General features: G+C 41.4%; 1 protein-coding gene across 2 annotated transcripts; it reads right to left on the bottom strand.

The window, feature by feature from the left end:
• Window positions 1-2,335: 2,335 nt before the first annotated feature.
• On the bottom strand, window positions 2,336-11,740 carry LOC130706601 (V-type proton ATPase subunit B-like). Of its 2 annotated transcripts, none has more exons than XM_057539276.1 (4): window positions 10,907-11,740; window positions 5,379-5,483; window positions 4,405-4,534; window positions 2,336-2,483 (listed from the first exon to the last, which is right to left on the bottom strand). In XM_057539276.1, the coding sequence occupies exons 2-4, from the start codon at window positions 5,439-5,441 to the stop codon at window positions 2,389-2,391; spliced, it is 288 nt and encodes a 95-aa protein (XP_057395259.1). In that variant the 5' UTR covers window positions 5,442-5,483; window positions 10,907-11,740; the 3' UTR covers window positions 2,336-2,388. The 2 variants fall into 2 exon arrangements, with proteins under 2 accessions (XP_057395259.1, XP_057395260.1); XM_057539277.1 differs by lacking the exon at window positions 10,907-11,740 and adding an exon at window positions 8,521-8,716.
• Between the last annotated feature and the right edge of the window lie 11,270 nt (window positions 11,741-23,010).

Genomic DNA, 23,010 nt, shown 5'->3' on the forward strand with positions numbered 1-23,010 from the left:
ATTCTAAAATGTATGAACAAAAGGTAAAGGCAAAGGAACCAGAATAAGTAAAACAATTTTGAGAAAGCAGAATATAGTTAGAGGATATTAAGACCTACTGTAAAGCTATAAGTAAGACAGTGTGGTATTGGTGGAAGGATAGATACATGGTTCAATGAATAGGATAGAGAATACAGAAATAGACACATGCCAATACAACAAACTGGTTTTTTTTTTTACATAAGTTAAAAAGCGATATAAAAAGCAAAATCTCTAGTCCTTATAATAACCCGAAAAGGAACACAAATCTGTTAAATGACTAAGCAAGACCATACAGTTAGTGGCAGCACCAGAATCAGAACACAGGTCTACCTACTCTTGCTATGACTGAGCCTCTTCCTCTCCATCTCCTAAATGTCACTCTGAGTTGAAGAGGGGAAAGAAATGGGAGGCCACCGTGATGCCACATCCCTGTGCTTTAACCAGTATGTTTCCTTTATATACTGGACCATCTAGTTCAGATTTTATTTGAAGCAAGTTTTGGCTTGCTTCAGTATGTATTTCATTTTCTATTTATTACCCTCTTTCATTCATGGCAGACAGGCTCTAGAGGTCCTGAGAATGTCTGAAACAAAGAATGCTATAAAAACACTTTAGTAACTCTCGAAAATGCTAAGTGGACCCTGAATCAAAACTTCAAGTTTCAGAGAACTTACAGCCACTAACGATCTGCAAAACAAACAAATAAACAAACAACCCCACACCCTAGCAACTCTCAACCTTGGATCAAACAACAATATGTTGGAAGAGGTATTACTGAAAAGAGCTTGAAAGGGCAGCCTAAAAGGCAGAGGGTACAGAACATGGGCCATGTCCCTGTAAAGGGGACATGGTTCATAATATTGTGAATCAAGGGGCTGGTTCACAATACTGGTTATGATGTTCAAAACTGTCAATCAAAGAGAGGTGCATTATTATATATTTGCTTGTTGCTATTGCTTTTCTGATTAGAAGATACAGAGTCACTTTAGGTAACTTCCATTTAATTTAATATTTATTTTCATTTTATATCCAGGTCACATTTTCTACATTAAAATATAATCATGCTGACTCCCCCCACCCCCTACACCCTCAGAGAAAAAAAGTGAAGAACTTTACACAACTTGAAAGAAAGATGGAATGCACAGAGAACTTGCTACTGCACCCAAGAACAGTTCTTTTTACTGTAACAAAGAACACAGAGAGACCAAACAGTAAACATGCCAGAAGTGCATAGAAGACAGCTCAGGGCTCGCAGCAGGAAGGAGAAGAATTAAAAGACTAAAGCTTTTAAATGCTATCACTTGTGCCACAAGATTACCCTGAAAAGGCAGATAGGTCAGAAAGCAGGACCAAATAGGGGACTTTCCAAAGGCTGCTATCTAACAGAGTTTAAAATATCCACAGATTATATATATATAAAAAAGATTCCATACACAGAAGAGCTTTCTCTTCCCCACCTTGCCTTTAGCATCCGGTCAACACTTTAGAAACTTAAAACCACTGTTAGCATGTCCGAATGTAGAACCGATATAGGTTTTTTCTTTCTTAAAAAATTGTATCCCACTCTTTCCAACCAACAATTCTATTAATTATTTTCATTATGATTCCTCTGCATGGAAACCCAGTAAGGGATCATCAAGACAGGGCATCTCACTACTATCAGATCAATGCCAGTTGGGCAAAAGCTGCATGATTCTGTGTTACTCAGAGGGAGGGAGAACAGTAAGACACAGGAGTTGAAACTTATCCGCACCAAAGAGGAAAAGGAAACTCCTTTTCTAACCTATTCATTCAATAGGAAACAGCAGGTGGACAGGAAAAGCCATCTGCTTAGAGCAGACCCAGAGGCACACCAAAGTCTAAAAACAAGCGCTCAGGAAAGCCTCTCGGCTCGGAGAGGAAGCGTCTTTCAGACCCTATCTTGTCCCTAGTTTGGAGATCAAAGCATTGTAACTTCAGATAGTGATACTCTGGAGGGGGTGGACAGGGAAGGTCTGAGAGACCCAAATAATGAGGACACTAGGCAGCTAACTACACCACTACGTACAAATACACACATCAGTAAGAAAACTTCACCTCCAACCCTCAGCTACTTTAAACAAAGCACTGCAGTTCCAGGTTTTCGGAACAGGGGATATTTTAAAGTCTGTTAGCAATTTAAAACATTGCAACACTGGCACAATATGTTACCTATTCTTTGTTTTTCATTACAGGGTAACACAGTAAACTCCAACACAAAGGTGGGGATGGGGGACTGCAAAAGGAATAAAGAAAACAGAACCAGTATTTCACAAGAGCATCAAGCCAGCGATGAAGTAGCAGCTAATGCTTTGCAGAGTCTCGAGGGTAGAATTCGCTCAAGGTGCTCTAAGGGATTCTCTTCAGCATTTCTTTGGGGAAGATTCGGAGCAGTTGCCAGCCAATGTCCAAAGTCTCATAGACAGTGCGGTTTTCGTAAGGACCTTACAAAAAATTGAGATTAGATGAATAAAGGCCAAGTACTTCCAACTTATCAGCGTTATTCAAAATTTATTGTTATGGGTCTAGCACTGTGAGCATGAAGTATAAAAAAGAAACACAAAGCAGTCAGGTCTCCCAGGACTGGATGTGACCAAATGTGGAAATGAGGGTCTAGACAGTAAGTACCCCTGGGAATCAGAGAAAAGGGAGAAAGCCCGCAGGCGAGACGTTGGGCGCGTGCGTGCGTGTGTGTTTAACAACGGGTGGGATCTAAAAACACTCCACGGAATAATGGCAACTAGACCCAGAGTTTTGTCCAGAGAGTAGTGAGAAAAGCAGTTTCCCAGCAACACAGGCTGACCTGAAGGAGGCTAGCACAGATACTTAGAAGGCCTTAAATGCCAATGAAGCACCTGAATAGGTCCACGTGAAAGTTTTCAAACTTGCTATTGCTATTATTATTTTTAATAGCAGCATCATTCTTATCCTGCAAATAAATCTCATTTTTTAACTAAGGAGTTAGAGTGGCTAGAGTTCTGCATTCTTTTCTCTACCAGAATAATTTTTATTTTTTTAAGATATTAAGGTTCTGCATAATTTTTTTTTTTTTTTAGAAAACCCAACAATCATGTTCTGGGGATTTTAATGGTACTTAAAAAATGTATCACACAAATAGAACAGTGCACAAATCCTAAGTGTGCAGCTGATGCATTATTCCAAAATAAACACATCGTTTGTAAGTATCACTGAGGTCAAAAATAGAGTTTACCAGCATTAGCAGGGGTGGCAGGGAAAAGACCAAACAAAACAGCTTGAAAGCCCTACACATGCTATGTAATAAAAACCATTATAGACTTTTTAACAGAAGGACAATCAATAAAATTAATACTAAATTTACCCCGGCAATGGCACATAGAGAGTCAGGGAGACTGGTGAAGATGCTGGCACTAACGGCCAAGGATGATGGGACAAAGGCCTGGACTAGGTCTTGGGACACAAAGAGTGGTCAGAGATCAGCAGCTTCAAAATCGCCCAGGAACTTGTCAAAATACAGGCTCTCTGGCCCCACCCACACCTACCGAATCACAATCTGCACTTCAACAAGATCCCTGGTAGATTCAAAAGCATATTCAACTTTGAGAAACACTGGCCTAAGTTTTTTTCATAGGAATGAAAAGAGAACAGGATAAGATGTTTCAAAGGAGAACAATGCAAATTAGCAAATATTTGATGACTGGAGAATAAATGAAGAGGCTTAAGAATGCCCAATTCCTGAGCTTGGGCTAACTAGGGTAATGGTCATGCCAGAGGTAGACAGAAATTGAAAAGGGAATTGCTAGGCAGGTGGTCAGTTGGGAAAAGACTTTGGTTCTCACCACGCTGAGCCAGAGAGGATGGCGGCATAAACACAGGCTTCCTAGCTGGAGATGTGGGATTAGAGCTTCAGAAAGAGGGTAAAGGCTCATACATAGCAAGTTAGTCATCAGCATAGGGGAAAAAAAGCACAGAAAGAACAGGTAATTAAGCCTTTGGGAACATTAACAATTAAGAAGCAGGAAGATAAGAAATCAGGAGGCTGGAAACAGATGGACTGGGAAAGTCCAAAACCCCCAAAGCCAGAGGAGAGCATTGCAGAGAGGTTAAGAGCGAGGAGAAGTGGCAATGGAGGTAGGAGAGCAGAAGGCCGGTTTTAAGGAAGATAAAAAATAAGACAGGAGCTAAATAAATGGATAAAGAAATTGAAGGTAGAGGGGAAGGAACCAGAGGGCTAAGAACAAAGACATGGCAGGCGGCTGGAAGAACCTCTTCTCTAATCAGAAGGAAAATTGTATGGAGACCAATGTAAATTCTCTCAGACTGGGAAAGAAGTCCTCAAAACTACATATGATGCTGTTTCTATTCATAGGAAAATAGTAATCTTACCCTGAGCAATGAAGTTCCTCTCAAACTTCTGCAGAAATTCCAAGTAAAGCACATCATCTGAGGTAAGGGCTTCTTCTCCAACTACGGCTTTCATGGCCTGCACATCCTTACCAATAGCATAGCATGCATACTAAAGAGAAAAAAAGGTTTACATGAACCTTTATAAATGGTAACGGTACTCTGGGCATTATAAGTCTATTGCTGTAGCTATCTTCACAGTATTTCACATTATTTCCAAACATAATTCACATATGCAAGTATTGGAAAGACTTTATTATACAGCAGTCTCACTAAGGAAGGAGTCTTCAGGCATGCAATACATAGACATTACTAACACTCTACAAAAAATACACTCCCTCAATATATGAATGAGCTTCCATTTTGCAGAGCATTTAAAAATCACAACTTACACAATAGGAGAAATCCATCTCTAAATTCTATTCGAAAAAAAAGATCTGGGTTATCAGTAGGTTTATTTATCATTTCTACTTTAAGGTCAAATGTATTTTTCTTTAATTATGCTTGGTATACAATCTCAGGACTATAGAAACCAAGGATTTCATAGAATATACACAGCTGTATCCCTTAGCGTTCTGGTGATTGCCTAATATGTTAAACAAAAAATTAGTTAGAATAGTCTTTCAGAAATACTCTATAATAAAGGTTACTAATGAAAACTTAATCGTCTTATGCCTTTTTTATTTAAAAACTACCTCATACAGCATTAGAGGTGGGTTTCAAGCATGTGATCTTTAATCTTTGTCATGAGCAGTTATCCTTATGAAAAAGACTCTTTGGCTCTAATGAATGTTTCTGTATTCCAGTATTCTATATTATATATTCTATATTAAAATTCTACTTTGATGGGGGGAGAAGAAAAATGATATGGAAGAAAGACAAGAGGTATAAGACAGCAGCATGACCTGAGAAAGTATTCATTTCTTTAAACACAATCCTGGAGAAAACATACGTACCAGCTGGTTAGATACATCGGCGTGATCCTTTCTGGTCATACCTTCTCCAGTAGCAGACTTCATTCACCGAGACAACGAGGGCAGCACATTAATAGGCGGGTAAATCTTGGGTAAAAGGGGAAGGGGGAAAATATTATATTTAAGTACAAAATTCAAGCTTTACTGGTAGTAAAGGAGGATTTTGAAACTCATTTTTATTGCTTAAATTGCATAAAACTGCTACATGTGTTTCCTAGATGATTCCTAATATCTCTTCTGGTAAGAAAAGGAAGTAAGAAACATTTTACAGGTTAAGATTTCTTTTTGAGAATCAAATCCAAAAAGTAAAATCTACAAAACAGTACAAGATTCTATTAAAAAACTGAATTTTCAACATCTGCCTACAATAGCAAATCCAAATGGTCTTCTGAACTCTGACTCATAAAATCACACATAAAAAGATTAACAATAATTTCACCTAAAAGCTGATATCAGAAGCTGGCATCTACTAAAGAACCAATAAAAAATCTGTTTTTGATTATTCAGTCATAAAAAAGAATGAAATCTTGCTGTTTGCAACATCATGGATGGACCTTTAGGGCACTATGCTAAGTGAAATAAGCCAGACAGAAAAAGATAAATACCATATCATCTCACATATATGGGACCTTAAAAAACAAACAAAAAAATGTCAAGCTCACAGATAGAGAACAGACTGGTGGCTGCCTGAGGCAGGGGATGAGTGAGCCGAATGGGTGAGGGAGGTTAAAAGGTACAAACTTCCAGTTATAAAATGAGTAAGTCATGGGGATGGGACTTTCACAGCATGGTGACTATGTACGTTAATAATACTGTATTGCATATTTAAAGGTAGCTAGAAGAGTGGCTCTTCAAAATTCTCATCACAAGAAAAAAAGTGTTGTAACTATGTGAGGTGGTGGATGTTAAGTGGACTTATTGTGGTGATCACTCTGCAACATATACAAACATCAAATCCTGACATTGTACACCTGCGACCAATGTAATGTTACGTCAATTATACCTCAATTAAAAAAATGTTAACAATAAAAGACAAAGAAAAAACTCTGAAAAATCTGTTCTTGTATTAATAACAAAAGTGTGTGTGTTTAACAACGGGTGGGATCTAAAAACACTCCACGGAATAATGGAAACTAGACCCAGAGTTTTGTCCAGAGAGTAGTGAGAAAAGCAGTTTCCCAGCAACACAGGCTGACCTGAAGGAGGCTAGTACAGATACTTAGAAGGCCTTAAATGCCAATGAAGCACCTGAATAGGTCCACGTGAAAGTTTTCAAACTTGCTATTGCTATTATTATTTTTAATAGCAGCATCATTCTTATCCTGCAAATAAATCTCATTTTTTAACTAAGGAGTTAGAGTGGCTAGAGTTCTGCATTCTTTTCTCTACCAGAATAATTTTTATTATTATATATATTATTATTATATGTGACCTGGAGGGAGTCACTCACTCTTTGAGACCTTGTTACAGGGAAGAACCAAATCTGACTACACGTTGGATCTGTTTCTTTGACTTTAACCTTTGCCTTCCGCTGCTTTTGTTCACTAAAAGGATACTGTCTGTACATAATGACCTGCCTCGGGGGAACCCTGTTCCTCTGCCTGAATGTTAAACCAAAGTGCCTTTGTTCAGGGAAACATACGGACTCTGTCCACCTGTGGATGGCTGCAATTAAAAAGAAATTAACACATCCCCTCCCTGAGGCTGGCCATTCCAGGGGATATTCGCAAAACTAATGGCCCTTTTACTTTATCTCCTCATCTCCTCCCCATCTCTGTGCTATAAAAGAAACTGGCATCCAAACCCCGATAAGATGGTTATTTTGAGACTTTAGTCTGCCATCTTCTGGGTCTGCTGGCTTTCCGAATAAAGTCGTTTTCTTCCCTCAATGCGTCATGTCTGATTTATTGGCCTGTCGTGCGGCAAGCACAGCAAGCTTGGACTCGGTAACAACCTTAGTTTATCCGGATGTGGGTGCTTTGTACCAGGTGAACTCTAAAGTTTTCCCTTCTCTAGGTAAGTTTACCTCAACACGTTCCAGAAGGTAAAAGAATAATCTCTCCTTCTGCTTGATTAAAGTAAGCAAACATCTACCTAAAGTGCACTTAAAATATTGGCTTTCCAGACATTTATGTAATATATTCCGCCATGAAAATCTCAAGTTGTGGTCAATGTGTTGGAAAAAGTATGCACTTAATCAGTATTTCCAGTTTGGGTTTATGGCCTCTTGGTGGAAGCAAGTCAGGAGAGTCAAAAGCAGAAAGAGATAACCATCTCCGTGTGTCCCACCACCTTCTGCTACAGCAAGAGGGAACCCACCTGCCCCATGGCTGAGCACAACTACACCACACAGGAACTCACAGCGCCTGGCCCTGAAATAATCCGAAACCCAGGGCCAATGCAGATCTGTGAAACTGGGTCCTAAATGCTGCTTTTAATTGACATGCTTTTGTTATCTGTATTGTTTAGACAGCTGCAACGTAAGCATGATAGAAACATTATTGAAATCAAGTATTTTTCAAACACATTGCTAAAGTTATATAGGCTTTTACTTTTTTTTTCCCTCCTGCTTGAAATTATTAATCTAGGATGGAACACAGCTCACCCTTCCTGTGCAGCAAAAGTACAGCTCAAGTTTCTCAATACTCTTTCTTTCCCAATCTTTCTAAATGATCAGGAAGAAAACATTTTACAAGACATCTGGGAACGTATCTTTTGCTGGCAAAGATGTTGAAAACAGAGAAAAAGTCAGAAAAAAATTACTTCTGATGACATCAAGACCATATTTTGAAATTGTTACCGACCAGGGTTCTTGGCGTCCTTAAACAATAAAAATTGATCAAAGGCCAGACAAGAAATTCAGGCAAGGCTTTATTGGGGCCCCTGCTGCAGCAGGGGGGAGCGAGAACAAACAACAGGCTCCTTTGCTTGCGTGCTCCCTAAGCGGGGCGAGCTTGCTGCTTAGATGGCAGTGGTCCCCAAACCTTTTTGGCACCAGGGAGCGGTTTCATGGAAGACCATTTTTCCACAGACCGGCAGGGGGTTGGGTGGGGGGATGTTTCAGGCAGTAATGTGAGCGATGGGGAGCAGGAGATGAAGCTTTACTCGCTCCCCTGCCACTCACCTCCTGCTGTGCAGCCTGATTCCTACCAGGCTGCGGCCTGGGGGTTGGGGACCCCTGTTATATGGCGTGAGGGCAGGGGTGTGTCCAGGGGTCGGGCCAGAAGGGTGGCTTAGGTGGTTTGCCCACCGCTTAGGTGGTGTTGTGTGCAGGGGGCACGTGCAGTACCCTGCTTTTGCTCTGGGATCTTCAAAAGTGGCAGTTGGGTTTTTTGGTCTCTCTGTATCTTTTGTCCAGAATTTGCCCCAACTGGGCGTGCACGTCGTTATTTTTAGTCCCATACAGTTTCTTTGTTATTTTGTTGCTCGAGGAGAGGTGTGTCGAGGTGCAAGCACTGCAACACTGCAGCAAAGGGTCCCAGGTCCCAGCCTGTCTCAAAATCAATATATGGCTGTTGAAAACAATACTAGAACACTGCAAATAAAAGTATGTTATTTGATACGTGGCACAAATTTAGTTCTGACAAATGAATTGGCTTCTAAACTTCAAGAGTAACACAAAAGAAGAAAATGAAGTATGGTTAGTGTTATTAAGGAATGCCTCAAAGGAGTGCTGGGTAGTGGGCATATTCTATTAGCAGCTTCAAGGAATTAAATAAAGTAATGAAATTAAAGGAATTAAAGTATTTAACTGTGAGTCTAGACTGTTTTAGGACTACTGGGAGAATAGCACTAACCCAGTGGCCTCCTGTATATGTTGAAAATAGTAATATGCAAATTGGGTCATTTGTACAAAATTTAGGAAGATTTCTCATTAAGAAGTTCCATTGACTTAAAGTGATACCAATATGTGTTTAGTTCAACATTAAACTACTTCAAATGGTAGGGAATTCCTTTAACCTACTGTTATGTTGAAGCCCTAACCCCCAGTACCTCAGAATGTGACTGTATTTGGAGAAAGGGTCTTTAAAGAGGTGATTAAGGTAAAAGGAGGCCATTAGGGTGGGTCCTAATCCAATCTGACTGGTGTCCTTACTAGAAGAGGAAATCTGGACACAGAGAAGCACCAGGGAAGTGTGCACACGGAGGAAAGACCATGTGAGGACACAGCAAGAAGACAGTCATTTGTCAGCCAGGGAGAGAGGCCTCAGAAGAAACCAACCCTGGCAACACCTCGATCTGGGACTTCTAGCTACCAGAACTGTGAGAAAATAAATTTCTGTTGTTTAACCGTCTGAATGTGGCATTTTGTTACTGCAGCCCGAGGAAAATAATACTCTTGGCTTCTGGATTGGCCTGTGGTGGCCTTGCTGAGTGACTTGGATCGGTGAGTGTCCCTTACGGCTCAGCCACAATCCGTTATACTCATGACCCTCAGGGTCTCACAAGGTTTGTATGCTGGGTGGGTGCCGTGTTCGCTACCACTCTCTAAGGCTGCCTTATTTCCAAAGTAGTTGAAGTTTCTCCTCAGACCATCACTGAGCAGTCTAGTTCTGGCAAGCAGAAGGCACTCGGTGGCATTGTTGAAATTCAGGAAGTTTTCACGTTTAATTGTGTCTGCCAGTTGAATTCCCGGAAGAGTATGTGTCTGAGAAGGACCACGATGGTACCTCCTGGCTAACTCAGACCATCCTTAACCACATTCCACACCGTCCGTGCCTAACAGACACTTGTTCACTGACTCAATTTTCAGGGCCAATTGGTCATTTCTAGGCCTTTCCATTCTTTCTAGTGCAGGCTCCTTGTTTTCTCCTATAGAGAGGGCCAGTTCAGAGGCGTCCTCTATGAGTCATCGCTCTCTCTTAAGGACTCAGGGAAATTACCCTGAGTCCTTATTTTTGAAATGTGGCATCACTTATTTTTGAAATGTGACAGATTAAGCGCCTTACTAGGGAATGACCATTTCTTAGGTAATGAATGAAGGGCCTTGGTCGTGCCCTCCTCGGGAGCAGAGCCTCCAGAGCTTCAGAAGGACTTGGTGTGTTCTGTCCACCTTAGCGCAGGACCATGCTGGTATTTTCATGTAAGAAACTAAGGGTGTTAAATCAGATCATCTTATTAAAATAATAGAATATAACATTGAAGGTAAGAAAGACTGAAGGAAAGGAAGAAAAAAAATCAGAACCAAAAGAGATAACAGTGATAACATCGCAGGCCTGAGTCACCATCCTGAGAAAGGCTTGCTGGTGTCTAGGCACCTGAATTTTGGGAGGGCTTTCACCACTCCCAGAACTGAGAAGAGTGGCTCACTGCTGCCTAAGATGTTTATGCAAACAATGTGGTTGGTGCTGAACACTTGCTTTCCTTCTGGAATCTGGGATTTTGATATGTACCAGGGAGAGGGTGCCTACATGACCATCCCCCATAAAAGCCTGGGCTCCTCGGCTGAGGCTAAGCTCCCCTGGTTGGCAACATTTCACACATGTTGTCCTCATGGCTGGAGGACTTACGCGTGTCCTGTGTGGTTCCACTGGCAGAGGACTCGAGGGAGCTTGCCTCTGGTTCCCTCCAGACTTTGGTCCACTTGCCTTTTCCTTTGTTGACTGTACTTTGTGTCCTGCTGCTGTAAGAAATCACAGCTGTGAATATAACCCTAGGCTGATTCCTATGAGTCCTTCCAGTGAATCATGGAGCCTGGGAGTGGCGTGGGGGACCCCAATACAGGAGTGATCACGGAGAACTGCCAGAGGCAAAGAACCCAGAGTGGAATGCAGCCTGGAGACATTCCCCATAGGACACAAGTCACCTCCATGAGAACTGCACAGAACAAGCTCTTAACATAGCGTCCTCCTTTCCACCTGTCACAGATGGGCCTTTCATAATAACAGCAGATCTGTTCTGCATTTCCACACTTTCAAGTAACAATCACAGGTCACAGGAAGACGCGTGACACAACATACTTATCTATTCCAAGCGCTTTATCTAGTAACAGGGCAACTCTACGAGGCTTTCTCAAGATTTGGCTCTTTCGGTGATTTCATTGCTTCTGAGAATGAGATTATTATCTTGTGCTCAATAAAACATACAAACAGATAAATGTGTTAATGTCTTTACTAACTGTTAGATTTGGGTAGACTAGTATAGGCTATGTGTGGTAGGATTAATTCTTAGATTTGCCAAAGTCCAAAAGAAGAGAACCAGGTAAGCATCAAACTTCACACTTGTCATCACAAGAAAAAGAATGTGTAACAATGTGAAGTGATGTTTGTTAACTAAACTTATTGTGGTAATCCTTTCACAATAGATACATACATCAGATCATTATGTTGTACACTTTAAACTTACACAATGTCATGTGTCAATTACGTCTGAATAAAACTGGAAAATAAATTTCACGCTAATGGTAGACATCTTGAACAAAAATTCCATTTTTAAATAATTTGTGAGGAAGAGTGAAAGCCACTGAACAACTAAACCCTTCTGAGACATTCCGTATGGATTTTTAACCTCTTTCAAGAGGCTAACTGTCCATTTTAATATTAGGGAAAAGTAGACAATCCTGCAACAGTGGAATGAAAAATTCCTCCATTCAAAATTTTCTTCTCAAATCAGAATATTTAGATTTATCCTACACTATGTTTGTAAGGGAAACATACTTACTACCACAAGATTTTGCTCTCATTTATGCAAAAAATAGTAGCTCTCTTACAGTGTTTGTCACAATTCCGAGTTCAGAGGAAGTGTTAACTTAAATAGGATTTAGCCAAATATGTTTAAAAATATGTCAAGATCGGGACTTCCCCGGTGGTCCAGTGATTAAGACTTTGCCTTCCAAAAGGGGGTGCAGGTTCAATCCCTGGTCAGGGAGCTAAGATCCCACATGCCTCAGGGCCAGAAAAGCAAAACATAAAACCGAAGCAATATTGTAACAAGTTCAATAAAGACTTTAAAAATGGTCCACATCAAAAAGCTCTTTAAAAAAAATATGTCAAGATCAAACAGCTGTTTTTAAACTAATTGTGTATTTAAAGCTGTTTTGGTAGTTTTAGTGACAAAATAGAGATGCTTTTTTCTCAGCATTTTAAATTTGAGTTAGCAATACTGTTAAACCAAAATGATTAGGGTCATACGGTTCACACTGTAATTTCAAAATTAACTCTTACACAAGAGAAGTTAATCTTAGAATAGGACAAAGAAATATATACTTGAAAACTAAGTTTAAGTAAATGTGAAATAAGTCCTTTGCAACATATAATTGCCATTTCCTAAGAAAAGTAAAAGGCTGTGTGTTAGTCAGAGCAGAGGTAAGACAATTCTCCATGGGTTTCTCACATTTCTGCACATCTTACAAACAGAAGCACCGACAGCCCTTTATTCTCAGCTATCTTGCCAAGGATGTTTAGATAGAAAACAGCCTTGTAAGATAATGTGTTCTTCCAGAGGTAAGGGCAAGCATGCTTACCTCCCAAAAGATTCTGGTTCCCTGAACTCTTGTCTTATAACCCACTGTGCGTGCAGGCATCCATCTGGGCCTATCCACACAGCCCCTGTGTGACTCAGGGTCAAGGAGAACCAAGGCAAATATTCAGATGCCCATGCTGGCTGCAGTGGTTTATGAGTAACCAAGTAAGTAATAGAGTCCTTTGTTTCTGACCCATAAGTCTTCTGTCTTCTACCTGCATCCATGGAAAACGGCAGCTTAACTTGGTGCAAATAGGGCAAAATCTCAGATACTCCAAAGTTCTGCATGGAAAGATTAAAGTTCATCTCTCAGAAGACTTACTATAGAATGCATATGAAAAGGTCTATGACTAAATAATCTATTTATTTCAGGTCACTATGCAAACATTTATATATTTTAACATATTGATCTGCTCAATATGTTAAAATATATATGTATGTTTGTGCTCTTTTGTTTTTTACTGATGCATGATTAGAAATTCTTCTTTGTTTCCTTTTTAAAAATGGTATGTATTGCATTGTTTTTTGATAGAAAATAACAATGAAAAAAAATGTAGTCTGTGGTCTCACTAGTCAGAAAATCCCTGGTGACATAAAAAATAAATAATAGACATAGGCACACTTGGCTAGAAAATTCAAATAGTACAGAAAACTTTAAAGAACACAGAAGCCACTCTTTCCCCCAGCACCAACTTAACCATTTTTATGGTTTATTAAAATTGTCTGGGCTTCCCTGGTGGCGCAGTGGTTGAGAGTCTGCCTGCCGATGTAGGGGACACGGGTTCCAGCCCTGGTCTGGGAAGATCCCACATGCCGCGGAGAAACTAGGCCCGTGAGCCACAACTACTGAGCCTGCGCGTCTGGAGCCTGTGCTCCGCAACAAGGGAGGCCGCGATAGTGAGAGGCCCGCGCACCGCGATCAAGAGTGGCCCCGGCTCGCCGCAACTGGAGAAAGCCCTCGCACAGAAACGAAGACCCAACACAGCCAAAAATAAATAAATAAATAATTAATTAAAAATGAATATCTGCTTAAAAAAAAATTGTCTTTTACTTCTGCATTTACTGCTTCCCATAAATCCTTTCTTTTCAGATTTTCTGGTAGGAAACTCCACAATCTAAGACAGGGAAGGCATCAGGTTCCTGGTTTAGGCACAGCGGCCACCATCCCTCTGCCATGAGATCCTTCTCATCATTAACAATGTTCTAGGGAAGCTGCAGCTTAGGTTCCAGGCACTGGGGGAAATGTAAGCAAATACTTCCTCCTTCCTCTTCCCAACAGGGAAGTGTGCTGGGCCCACAAGACTCCAGTCCCTGTCACCTGGGGACACCCTCCCCTTTTCTCTTCCAAAAGGGAAAGAGAAAAAGATCTACCATGGCCATAGTTAATCTTCTGAAGAGCAGCTTATTTTTGCTTTAACCATTTAGAAGCAGGATCAACTGAAGTCACTATTGTGAACTGATTACCATTCATTTTTAATTAAAATGTGACATAATAAAAAGCATGCATCTCGTTAACTATATGTCACATTTGCTCAGCTCTAAATTTTGCTACACCATATTCTATTCATGTAATTTCAGTCTTTGAGTTTGTTTCTGCAGTAAAATTTCCACCTACATAAAATTTTACAGAATTGAAGAAACATGTTATGTGTACAGCCAGATCTTTATCATTTCAAAATGTTTATATCCATACTTCAGTATGCTTTGATGATCTCATTTTTAACCTCAGAGTACAGGTTGGACTCTTTAGATATGCAGATTAATCTATGATCTTGTGATTTCAGAGTCACAGGCAATGATGGTATCATTCACCAACCAATTGCTAGTGTCAGGAAGCAGACTTTTCTTCTGCCCTATTAGGTTTAGTAATTAGGGACCTGCAAATTAAAATGACAAAAGATAGTTTAACAGGAGAAGAAGTTTATTCATATATATGGGAGCTAACAAGAGAAGTAACTATCTCACTAAATGTTTAAAGTTAGAGGTTTATATATCTAACTTAGCAGAGAAAAGGAAAGTGGAAGAAAGGACTTCGATTCTTTTAGAAGAATAAATGAAAGATAAGTAATTTTGTGATTATTTTGTGTCTGCACGTTCAAGGGGTCTTTCCTTCTATGCGAATCTCCCCAGAGAGGGGATTTGTGGTAGGTTTACTCTTGATTTCTCTCCTGGGAGTAGACCTGTCTTGAAGAGGGAATCATAGAAGTCTCATTTCTCAGAAATGTCTGCTTTTAGTCAAATAAGGAAAGCTCTTTCTGCATCTGTTGATTCCCAAATGTTTTGAGATTAAAATAATCTCCATACCAACTCTGAGGGTCCAACTGGGTCTCTAGGCATTCCTCTCTATATGTCCTCACTTGTAATGCTGTGAGGCAGTGCCTACTCTACCTTTTACAGATAAGGAAACTGGCTCAGAAGGACTCAGTTACCTGCCCCCGGTGAACAACTAGCCAGTTTCAGAGCTGGATTATTACAAGGGACATCTGAATCCATAGCCCAGCCTCTTAGCCCTTTGAGACATGATCACTCAAGAGATCTTAGAGGGCTTCCCTGGTGGTGCAGTGGTTAAGAATCCACCTGTCAAGGTAGGGGACACGGGTTCGAGCCCTGGTCCGGGAAGATCCCACATGCCGCAGAGCAACTAAGCTCGTGGGCCACAGCTACTGAGCCTGCAGGCCACAACTACTGAAGCCCACATGCCTAGAGCCCGTGCTCCGCAACAAGAGAAGCCACTGCAATGAGAAGCCCGTGCATTGCAACGAGTACTCCCCGCTGGGTGCAACTAAAGAAAGCCCATGAGTGGCAACAAAGACCCAACACAGCCAAAAATAAAATAGAACAACAACAACAAACGTTTAAAAAAAATAAGAGAGATCTTAGAGCTCATGTGATCCAACCCTCTTTATGCTATTGAAGAAATTTGTTTACCTCACTGTCAATCACTAAATGGGGGGTCTTGGACAATTTTCTCAGCCCATTTGTGTCCCGGTTTTTCCATCTGTAAAATGATTACAGTATTCACTTCAGAAGCATGCTTTGAGGAACAGTGCCAGGCACATAGTAAGTGCTAAGTATCTGCTCTTATTATTATTTACTTTATAGACATCAACACATTCTTATAAAATATTCCAAGACTAAGTGTACAGAGTAAAACATGTAAATCATCTCTTATCCACCTGCCCACCCTCTTCCCAGGGGTCACCATCAGTGGATGTGTTTCTAGTCCTTTACCATCATAGTCATACATATTTTTAATCTGTGCACTCATGAGCTGTCTTCATGCATTTTAACAGAAATGGAATCATATTTTGCAAATTATTCTCCAACCTCCTGTTTCCATTTAAACCACTCAAGTCTTATAGATCTTTCCATGTCAGAACATCTCAGTGTTGCTCATTCTTTTTTAACAGCTGCATGGTGTTATACTGAATGGACTTAAAATGATGTACCCTTCTGATACTGATAAGCTTCTAGGCAGTTGTGGGGCTTTTGGTTTTGTTATTCTCATGTAGCTAGACAAGCTCTTAGTGATTAGACATGTGGAAAAGCTAAAGAGAGCATGTTGTTCCAGAAAAGTTCACATTAATATACAGCAGAGACTCTTCTCTCATGATCGGCTTCGTGTCTCTCCAGCTCTGATAGATAGTATCATCTAAACAAACATTTGGGTTTTTTTTTACCCATTTCTAGTGGGGCTGCACTTTTGGTTCCCTAACAACTTGCAGCTTCTGATCTGGGCAGAGTGAAGAACAAAAATAAAGGTGATGGTGGAGCTTGTGCCTAGGATGACACCCACTGGACTGAGATAATGAAACAGCCACTGAATGAGGCACGTTTGACCCTGGGGATGTCAGAGGTTTCTAAGGGAGCTTTTAATGGGCTAGTATCACAGGGTCACTTTTTAAAAACAGGTTCTACTTAAGTTGGACTGCATCTTTCTGCATATTTCTTTCTACCATCCTAGTTTCCTTCCAAACCAACGGGATGACAAACCATGCTACAGTAACATGAACATGTCGGTTTACATGAGGGAGTAGGGAGTTTACCCTTATCTGGGGAATTCTGAAATAGAGACTCCTGGAAGCACTATTTCTACCTGAATGTTTTGCACACTGCTAACTAATCACTTCTTAACTGCATGAGAGAGGAGTTTTTCTATGTACCATTTCAAATCAGAATCCGATGGTATTTTACCATTAGGCAACAAAAGATCATCAGTTTCCAAAATTTAGTGAAATTTACAATAATTGGAAAAAAAATTTTGTGCTAGCAAAAGTATCCAAGAGAGAAGAATCCAAGCCAGGAGCAAATATATTATCAAATTATTCATGAAATAATAATGATAATGATGTTGTGTGTTTGTGGAGAGCTTCCCATAAATGACGCCCTGAGCCAAGCACTTGGCTTAGATCACGTCACTTAATTGTCTCGACAGCGTAATCACTCTCACCTAAATATGAATTCAATCAGTCTGACTGGTTGAAATGCAAGGAAGAGTTCACTGATGTTCCCTGGTGTATAAAGAAAACTGCTTGTTATTACTTCTCTTCTGGATTATTTCACAGACATTAGATCGAAGTTTTAGAAGAAAATTCCCCATTTTAGTTTAGCAGATCTTCCCATGTTTTTATCATGTCTTAGCTATAAAAATTTCAGAAATGCAAATATATAATGTAATATAATATACTCTTTATAAATAAGTAAAAGCAAAGATTTATCTCATTCACAAAAATGCTAAAAAAGCAAGATAGCAGAATTAATGCTTTAAACTTAACACCTGACTACTACAGGCTAGTACAGATGAATAAAGGTCTATAGAAGACAAACTATAGGGACTTCCCTGGTGGGGCAGTGGTTAGGAGGCCGCCTGCCAATGCAGGGGACACGGGTTTGAGCCCTGATCCACGAAGATCCCATGTGCTGCAGAGCAACTAAGCCCTTGCGCCACAACTACTGAGCCTGTGCTCTAGAGCCCGCGAGCTCTGCAACATGAGAAAGCCACCGCAATGAGAAACCCGCGCACTGCAACGAAGAGTAGCCCCCGCTCGCCTCACTATAAAGAAGGACTATATGATGAACAGCATCAAATTTATAATCACTGGGCAAACCATGAGGTACGATTTGAAATACACTAGAAATGGTCAGTGTCTTTCAAAATATCCCTTCTAGTCTTCCCCATAGTGTCTAAGGGGCCACAATGGCATTGAAATACTGATTTACTGTGAATCTCAAACACTTTTCAATCTTAAGAAGTGTCTTTCTGAAATGGAACTACCCTTTGTGGCATTCTTTTTTTTAAAAAAATTGATTAGTTAATTATTTTTTAAAATAGATCTTTATTGGAGTATAATTGCTTCACAATACTGTGTTAGTTTCTGTTGTACAACAAAGTGACTCTTTTAAGTCAGGGTCTCTCATCCGTTTATTCATCCAACAATATTACTTGAACCACAATTGCCAGCAGGCGCCCTGTAAGGCTCTGAAGAGGATGGGAGACAGAGGCAGAGCTTTCCTAGGTAAGCTCACATTTTCACCTCCTTTATTCTCACCTGAGAGCAGCTGACACAGAAAGAGCAGGAGAAAATGTTGATGTCTGAGTAGGTAAGAGAGAAAGGACAGAACACTCTCTTTGACCGCCTTACTATGAGCTGCCATGGGCTGGCTCTGTGGACAGAACATAAAACATGTGGCAAGATTGTGCTGGGGTAAGTGGTTTCTACATGGACTATTTCTAAGACACTGTTATGCTCTTACAATTTCTCACTTTCATTGTATAACTGTCTCTGCTCTGAGTACATTTCAGAGAAAAATCTTAGGTGAGCATTCAAGTAAAGCAATGAAAATGTACTGCAGTGTGATCAAGCGGGTATTTTAGCGATTTATAATTGTGCCTCTAACATATAAAATGCTCTACACTTCACAAGTTGGACTTGTTAGGAGGCAGATAAATTCATGAATGTGTGCAGTCTCTATTATATTTCTATCCTGGACTATTTTTCTTAAAGAATTTTATAGCTGCATAGGAGGTGATTTTAAGAAAAATACTTTGACTACTTTTTTCATGTTAAATACTCACTACAAATATTGTAGGGATATTCAAAGATAGAATTCTCCTGTTCTCCTCCTGTCTTGAAGAAGCTTTTACTTTGTGTTTTTGAGTGACATAAAGTCTCTGACTTTGTGTTTGAAAGTGACATAAGTGTGGTAGGTGTCCTGATACAAGGATGGCATTTTCGGTTCCGTGCCTGTCTCTCAAAGGTTCAATGAAGCACAGAGGAGCAGGTGACTTCCTTACTGTTTCTGTGTGGGCTCTGCCTGTCCCATCACTGAGTCTGCCTGTCATCCTCGTGCAGATGGGCAGGCAGTTTACAGGTCCCATGGGGTCTGTGTCCTGGCTTCAATGTTGGACCCATTAGGAGAGCCCTGGGGGACCACATGAGTTGCCCGCAGGGTCCTACCTGAGCTCAGGGGAGCAAAGGGGGAGATTGAGGGCAGTGAGAGCTCTCAGCACCGCTGCCCCTGGGCTCCCTCCCTGGAGGTAGTGATGAATGCCCAGACCTAAGAGCCTTCTGTCCATGTTTGCTGCACATATAAACTTAGTGAGGCAGTGATGAATTTGTGGAGAAAACAATACTTTTTTAAGTCCAAAGAACTAAATTAGAGTTCCTGACCTGTTGTGATTCCAACTTTGTATACATCTCTTAATATCCATGAACCTCCATTTTTCTGTGCAAAAGAGAGGTAACAGTGATTGCCCTGACTACCTCCACGATGGAAGATGTATTGGTGTTTTACGTACAATGAAAAACTATACAGGAGTTCCATGGCCAATGGTTTGTAGAATGAGGCAAGGCAGAATAAAAACAGTGACAGAAGGAACAAAAACAGAAAGACGGGATGTTCTTTTCTTTTAAACAATAATGAATTCACTGAGGAGTCTGAAAAGTTCCAGGAGCTGGGTGCTGCAGAGCCCAGCGGACACCATGGAAACCTCAGCAGGATGTCCAGTGTTTCAATGTTGCATCACCGTTAACTAATAGGAAGCCAGTTTCCTCTCCCTAACTTTCGGAGAACTAAGGATTGTATATTTTGGAAAATAAGGTTGAAAATGAGAATAAAGATGATTGGATTGTAAATTTTTTTTTTAATTTCCTATTTTCCTGCTGCCTCAACACCCAGGGGACCAGGTGCGTGGGTGTGCCCAGGCTGGTTCCTGCCGCAAGATTCCCTTTTTGCCCTCCCCGACTGTGACTTAGACATTCCAAGAAACAATGAAATCTCCTCAAGCCTTGTTTCTGCTCCACCCAGACTTGCCCAAGGTCCTCACTCTCTCTCGACTCCCCACCTGCTAGGTGGCTGCTGAATGGTGAGGTGCGCCCTGTCTTCTCCTCTAGGACCTGTGAGTATAATAAACCCTGTAAGTTCTTCTGCAGAAATATTGCAGTGGCCCTTAAAGACCCTACAAGGGGGACTTACTCCCCCATTTACAATGATACTGGCAGCAAATGGAATTTTAATTCCAAATGTATGTAGTTTGGGAAAGCTAGATGATTTCCTATACAGACTATCTAGAAGGTTCTGTTGGCTCCTAGACACCCAATAAGCTATTAGAGAGTCTGCTTCCTGGACCTTGGCTCACAATAGCTCAGTTTCTCAGGCCCCATCTTTATTTTCATTCTCCCCATTTACACTGGCGCTTATGAGTGTCAGCCATGGTTTATGACTAATAAAACCCTATTGTGTAAAATGCACTAGAGTGAGGACCTTGCACAACAGGTGATTTAGGCATAAGAAGCTATCCTTCTGCTATATTCTTTTAAAATACTGAATCATTTTTTAAAACATGAATTACAAGCTGTCAGGGATGTCAGTCATGTACACGCAGATATGCAACTAAAACTGTGCAGGTGTATCCCTCAGATTGTTTAGTGCTTACAAGTTATTTTTGAAAGACATTTTGTGCTAAGTGAATGTAATCTAACATATAATTTTGGTATGTTTTACGAAAGGGACAATCATACTTCTCATTATTATCATTTAATTAATACGAAAAGAGTTAGTTTGGCTTTTGCTCAATTTTGAATGTGATTTTTAAATCTCATTTTATTAATTTAGATGAACTATAGAACTATGGGGGCTTCCCTGGTGGTGCAGTGGTTGAGAATCTGCCTGCCAATGCAGGGGACACGGGTTCGAGCCCTGGTCCGGGAAGATCCCACATGCCGCGGAGCAACTGGGCCCGTGAGCCACAACTACTGAGCCTGCGCGTCTGGAGCCTGTGCTCCGCAACAAGAGAGGCCGTGATAGTGAGAGGCCCACGCACCGTGATGAAGAGTGGCCCCCGCTTGCCGCAACTAGAGAAAGCCCTTGCACAGAAATGAAAACCCAACACAGCCATAAATAAATAAATAAATAAATAAATAAATAATAAAATTAAAAAAAAAAAAAGAACTATGGTATATCAGAGAATCAGCAATTCAGAAATCCTCAATGCAGCTTAACTTTCAACCTGTTCCAAGAGGATTTAAGGGCATCATAATGTCCCAGGGCTGTAAAAATTTGCTTGTGGATGTAGTAACCATACGCTTATCTCACATACAACTTTTCAGTCTTAGAATTAATGGTTTTTGTGAATTAAAAATTATTCTGCAAAAATTAGCATAACTGTCCTTGCCTGTAAGCATCACTCTGGTGAGCTGGTATTAGGAATAATGAGAAGAAACTTGTATCAACCCTGCCCCCCACCACTGGTTAAACTACAATATGCTCTATACACCGTGAATCACTTCTTTTAAGAAAGTTATCTTATGAGATGGCAGCTGCTTATACCTGGAAATGTAGAAAATACTTCACTCACAACGTTTACGGAGACTAACTGATGAGGAAACACCCAAGGCAGAGACAAATGAGATGGAGCTGTGCGCTCAGGGATGCATGGGCTGGGATGCAGGAAGCGAAACTAGCACCAAGTGGCCCCTGGCCTGACGTGATTCTGCAGGGAATTGCAGCAGATACGTTTGCTGGGAAATCAGGCAACGCTCAAGGAGGAGGAGGCTGCAGATTTGTAATTTAATAACGAGGAATTTAAACTGTTGCCACAAGAGGAGGGGCATTTCTGGTAGAGCAAACCTCCATGCAGAGGCCTGGACTTGGAAGAAGGCGGCACACTCTCCGGACAAGCAGGATGCTGGGCGGAACTTGGCTGAAGTTTAGGAAACAGGATGGTGAGAAGAGTCTGGGGAGTCAGGTCAGGGCCGCTCTGTGAGGGGCCCTGAGTGTGAGAGTAAGGAAGGGAGACCGCAGTCCCCAGGCAAGGGGGTGCCCAGGGAGGCACGGGGGAGAGGGGGGAAGATGTCTCCTCCCTCCCCAGGCCCCACAGGGGTGGGAGGCGAGGCTGGGGGATTTGCTTCAGAACACAGACGGGAATCTATTGTTATAGACTGTATCTGAAATGAAGAAAATTAGGAATCAGTAAGGAGTTAAAATAGAGATCATTTCATTTGGAATTAGACAAATCCTTAAAAGGTGCTACATACACATGGAAGTTCATTTATCTTCTGGTGCAGAGTCAGGTTTTGGTTTTAGTTTTGTTTGTTTTCCCTTTTTTCTAACCAGCCGCAATGAAATCAGGGCTGGGGTAGAGTTCTCAGTAGCAGTGACTGCATTCCGGAGGGAGGGGCAGTGAGCAGGGTCTCACCTCCTCGCCTGGATGCAGCTCACCGAGCTCTCAGGGAGGAGGGCGAGCTCCCTGCCGTCTTCCGCGGTCCCGAGCCCTCGTCCTTCTCCAGCCCGAGGTCAGAGAGGTGAGCGGTCCCTCCTTCCTCAAGGGCACAGCCCTGCCTTCCCCTCCTCAGGAGTGTCTCCTGGGATGAGCCCTGGGTGTGGGGCCCTGAGAGGCTGCCCCCGGCAGCTCCCTGCAGTACTGAGGGCTCCTCCCAGCGTTTGCCAGCAGCTTCCGTGCTGCTGCTTGTTAGGGCCGCTGGGCTGGGAGGACGTGACCCACAGAAATGTGTCATTTAGTGAATCCACAAAGTGGCATCACTCAGCCCGGGTTGTTAGGATCACATCCAGATGGCCCTCAGGAAACATCTGATAGAAATTGGGAAGTGTAGGTCACCTGAAATGCACCTAGAGAGAGGAGATCCTGGGGCAG

Source organism: Balaenoptera acutorostrata (assembly GCF_949987535.1).
Source record: "Balaenoptera acutorostrata chromosome 6 unlocalized genomic scaffold, mBalAcu1.1 SUPER_6_unloc_4, whole genome shotgun sequence".
Taxonomy (NCBI): domain Eukaryota; kingdom Metazoa; phylum Chordata; class Mammalia; order Artiodactyla; family Balaenopteridae; genus Balaenoptera; species Balaenoptera acutorostrata.

Coding starts and splice junctions, on each gene's coding strand:
- LOC130706601 (XM_057539276.1), bottom strand. CDS start 5,441: ATGAAGTCTGCTACTGGAGAAGGTATGACCAGAAAGGATCACGCCGAT. Junction 4,535..5,378: donor CCGATGTATCTAACCAGCTG/GTACGTATGTTT, acceptor TTTTCTCTTTAG/TATGCATGCTATGCTATTGG. Junction 2,484..4,404: donor GAGGAACTTCATTGCTCAGG/GTAAGATTACTA, acceptor ATTTTTTGTAAG/GTCCTTACGAAAACCGCACT.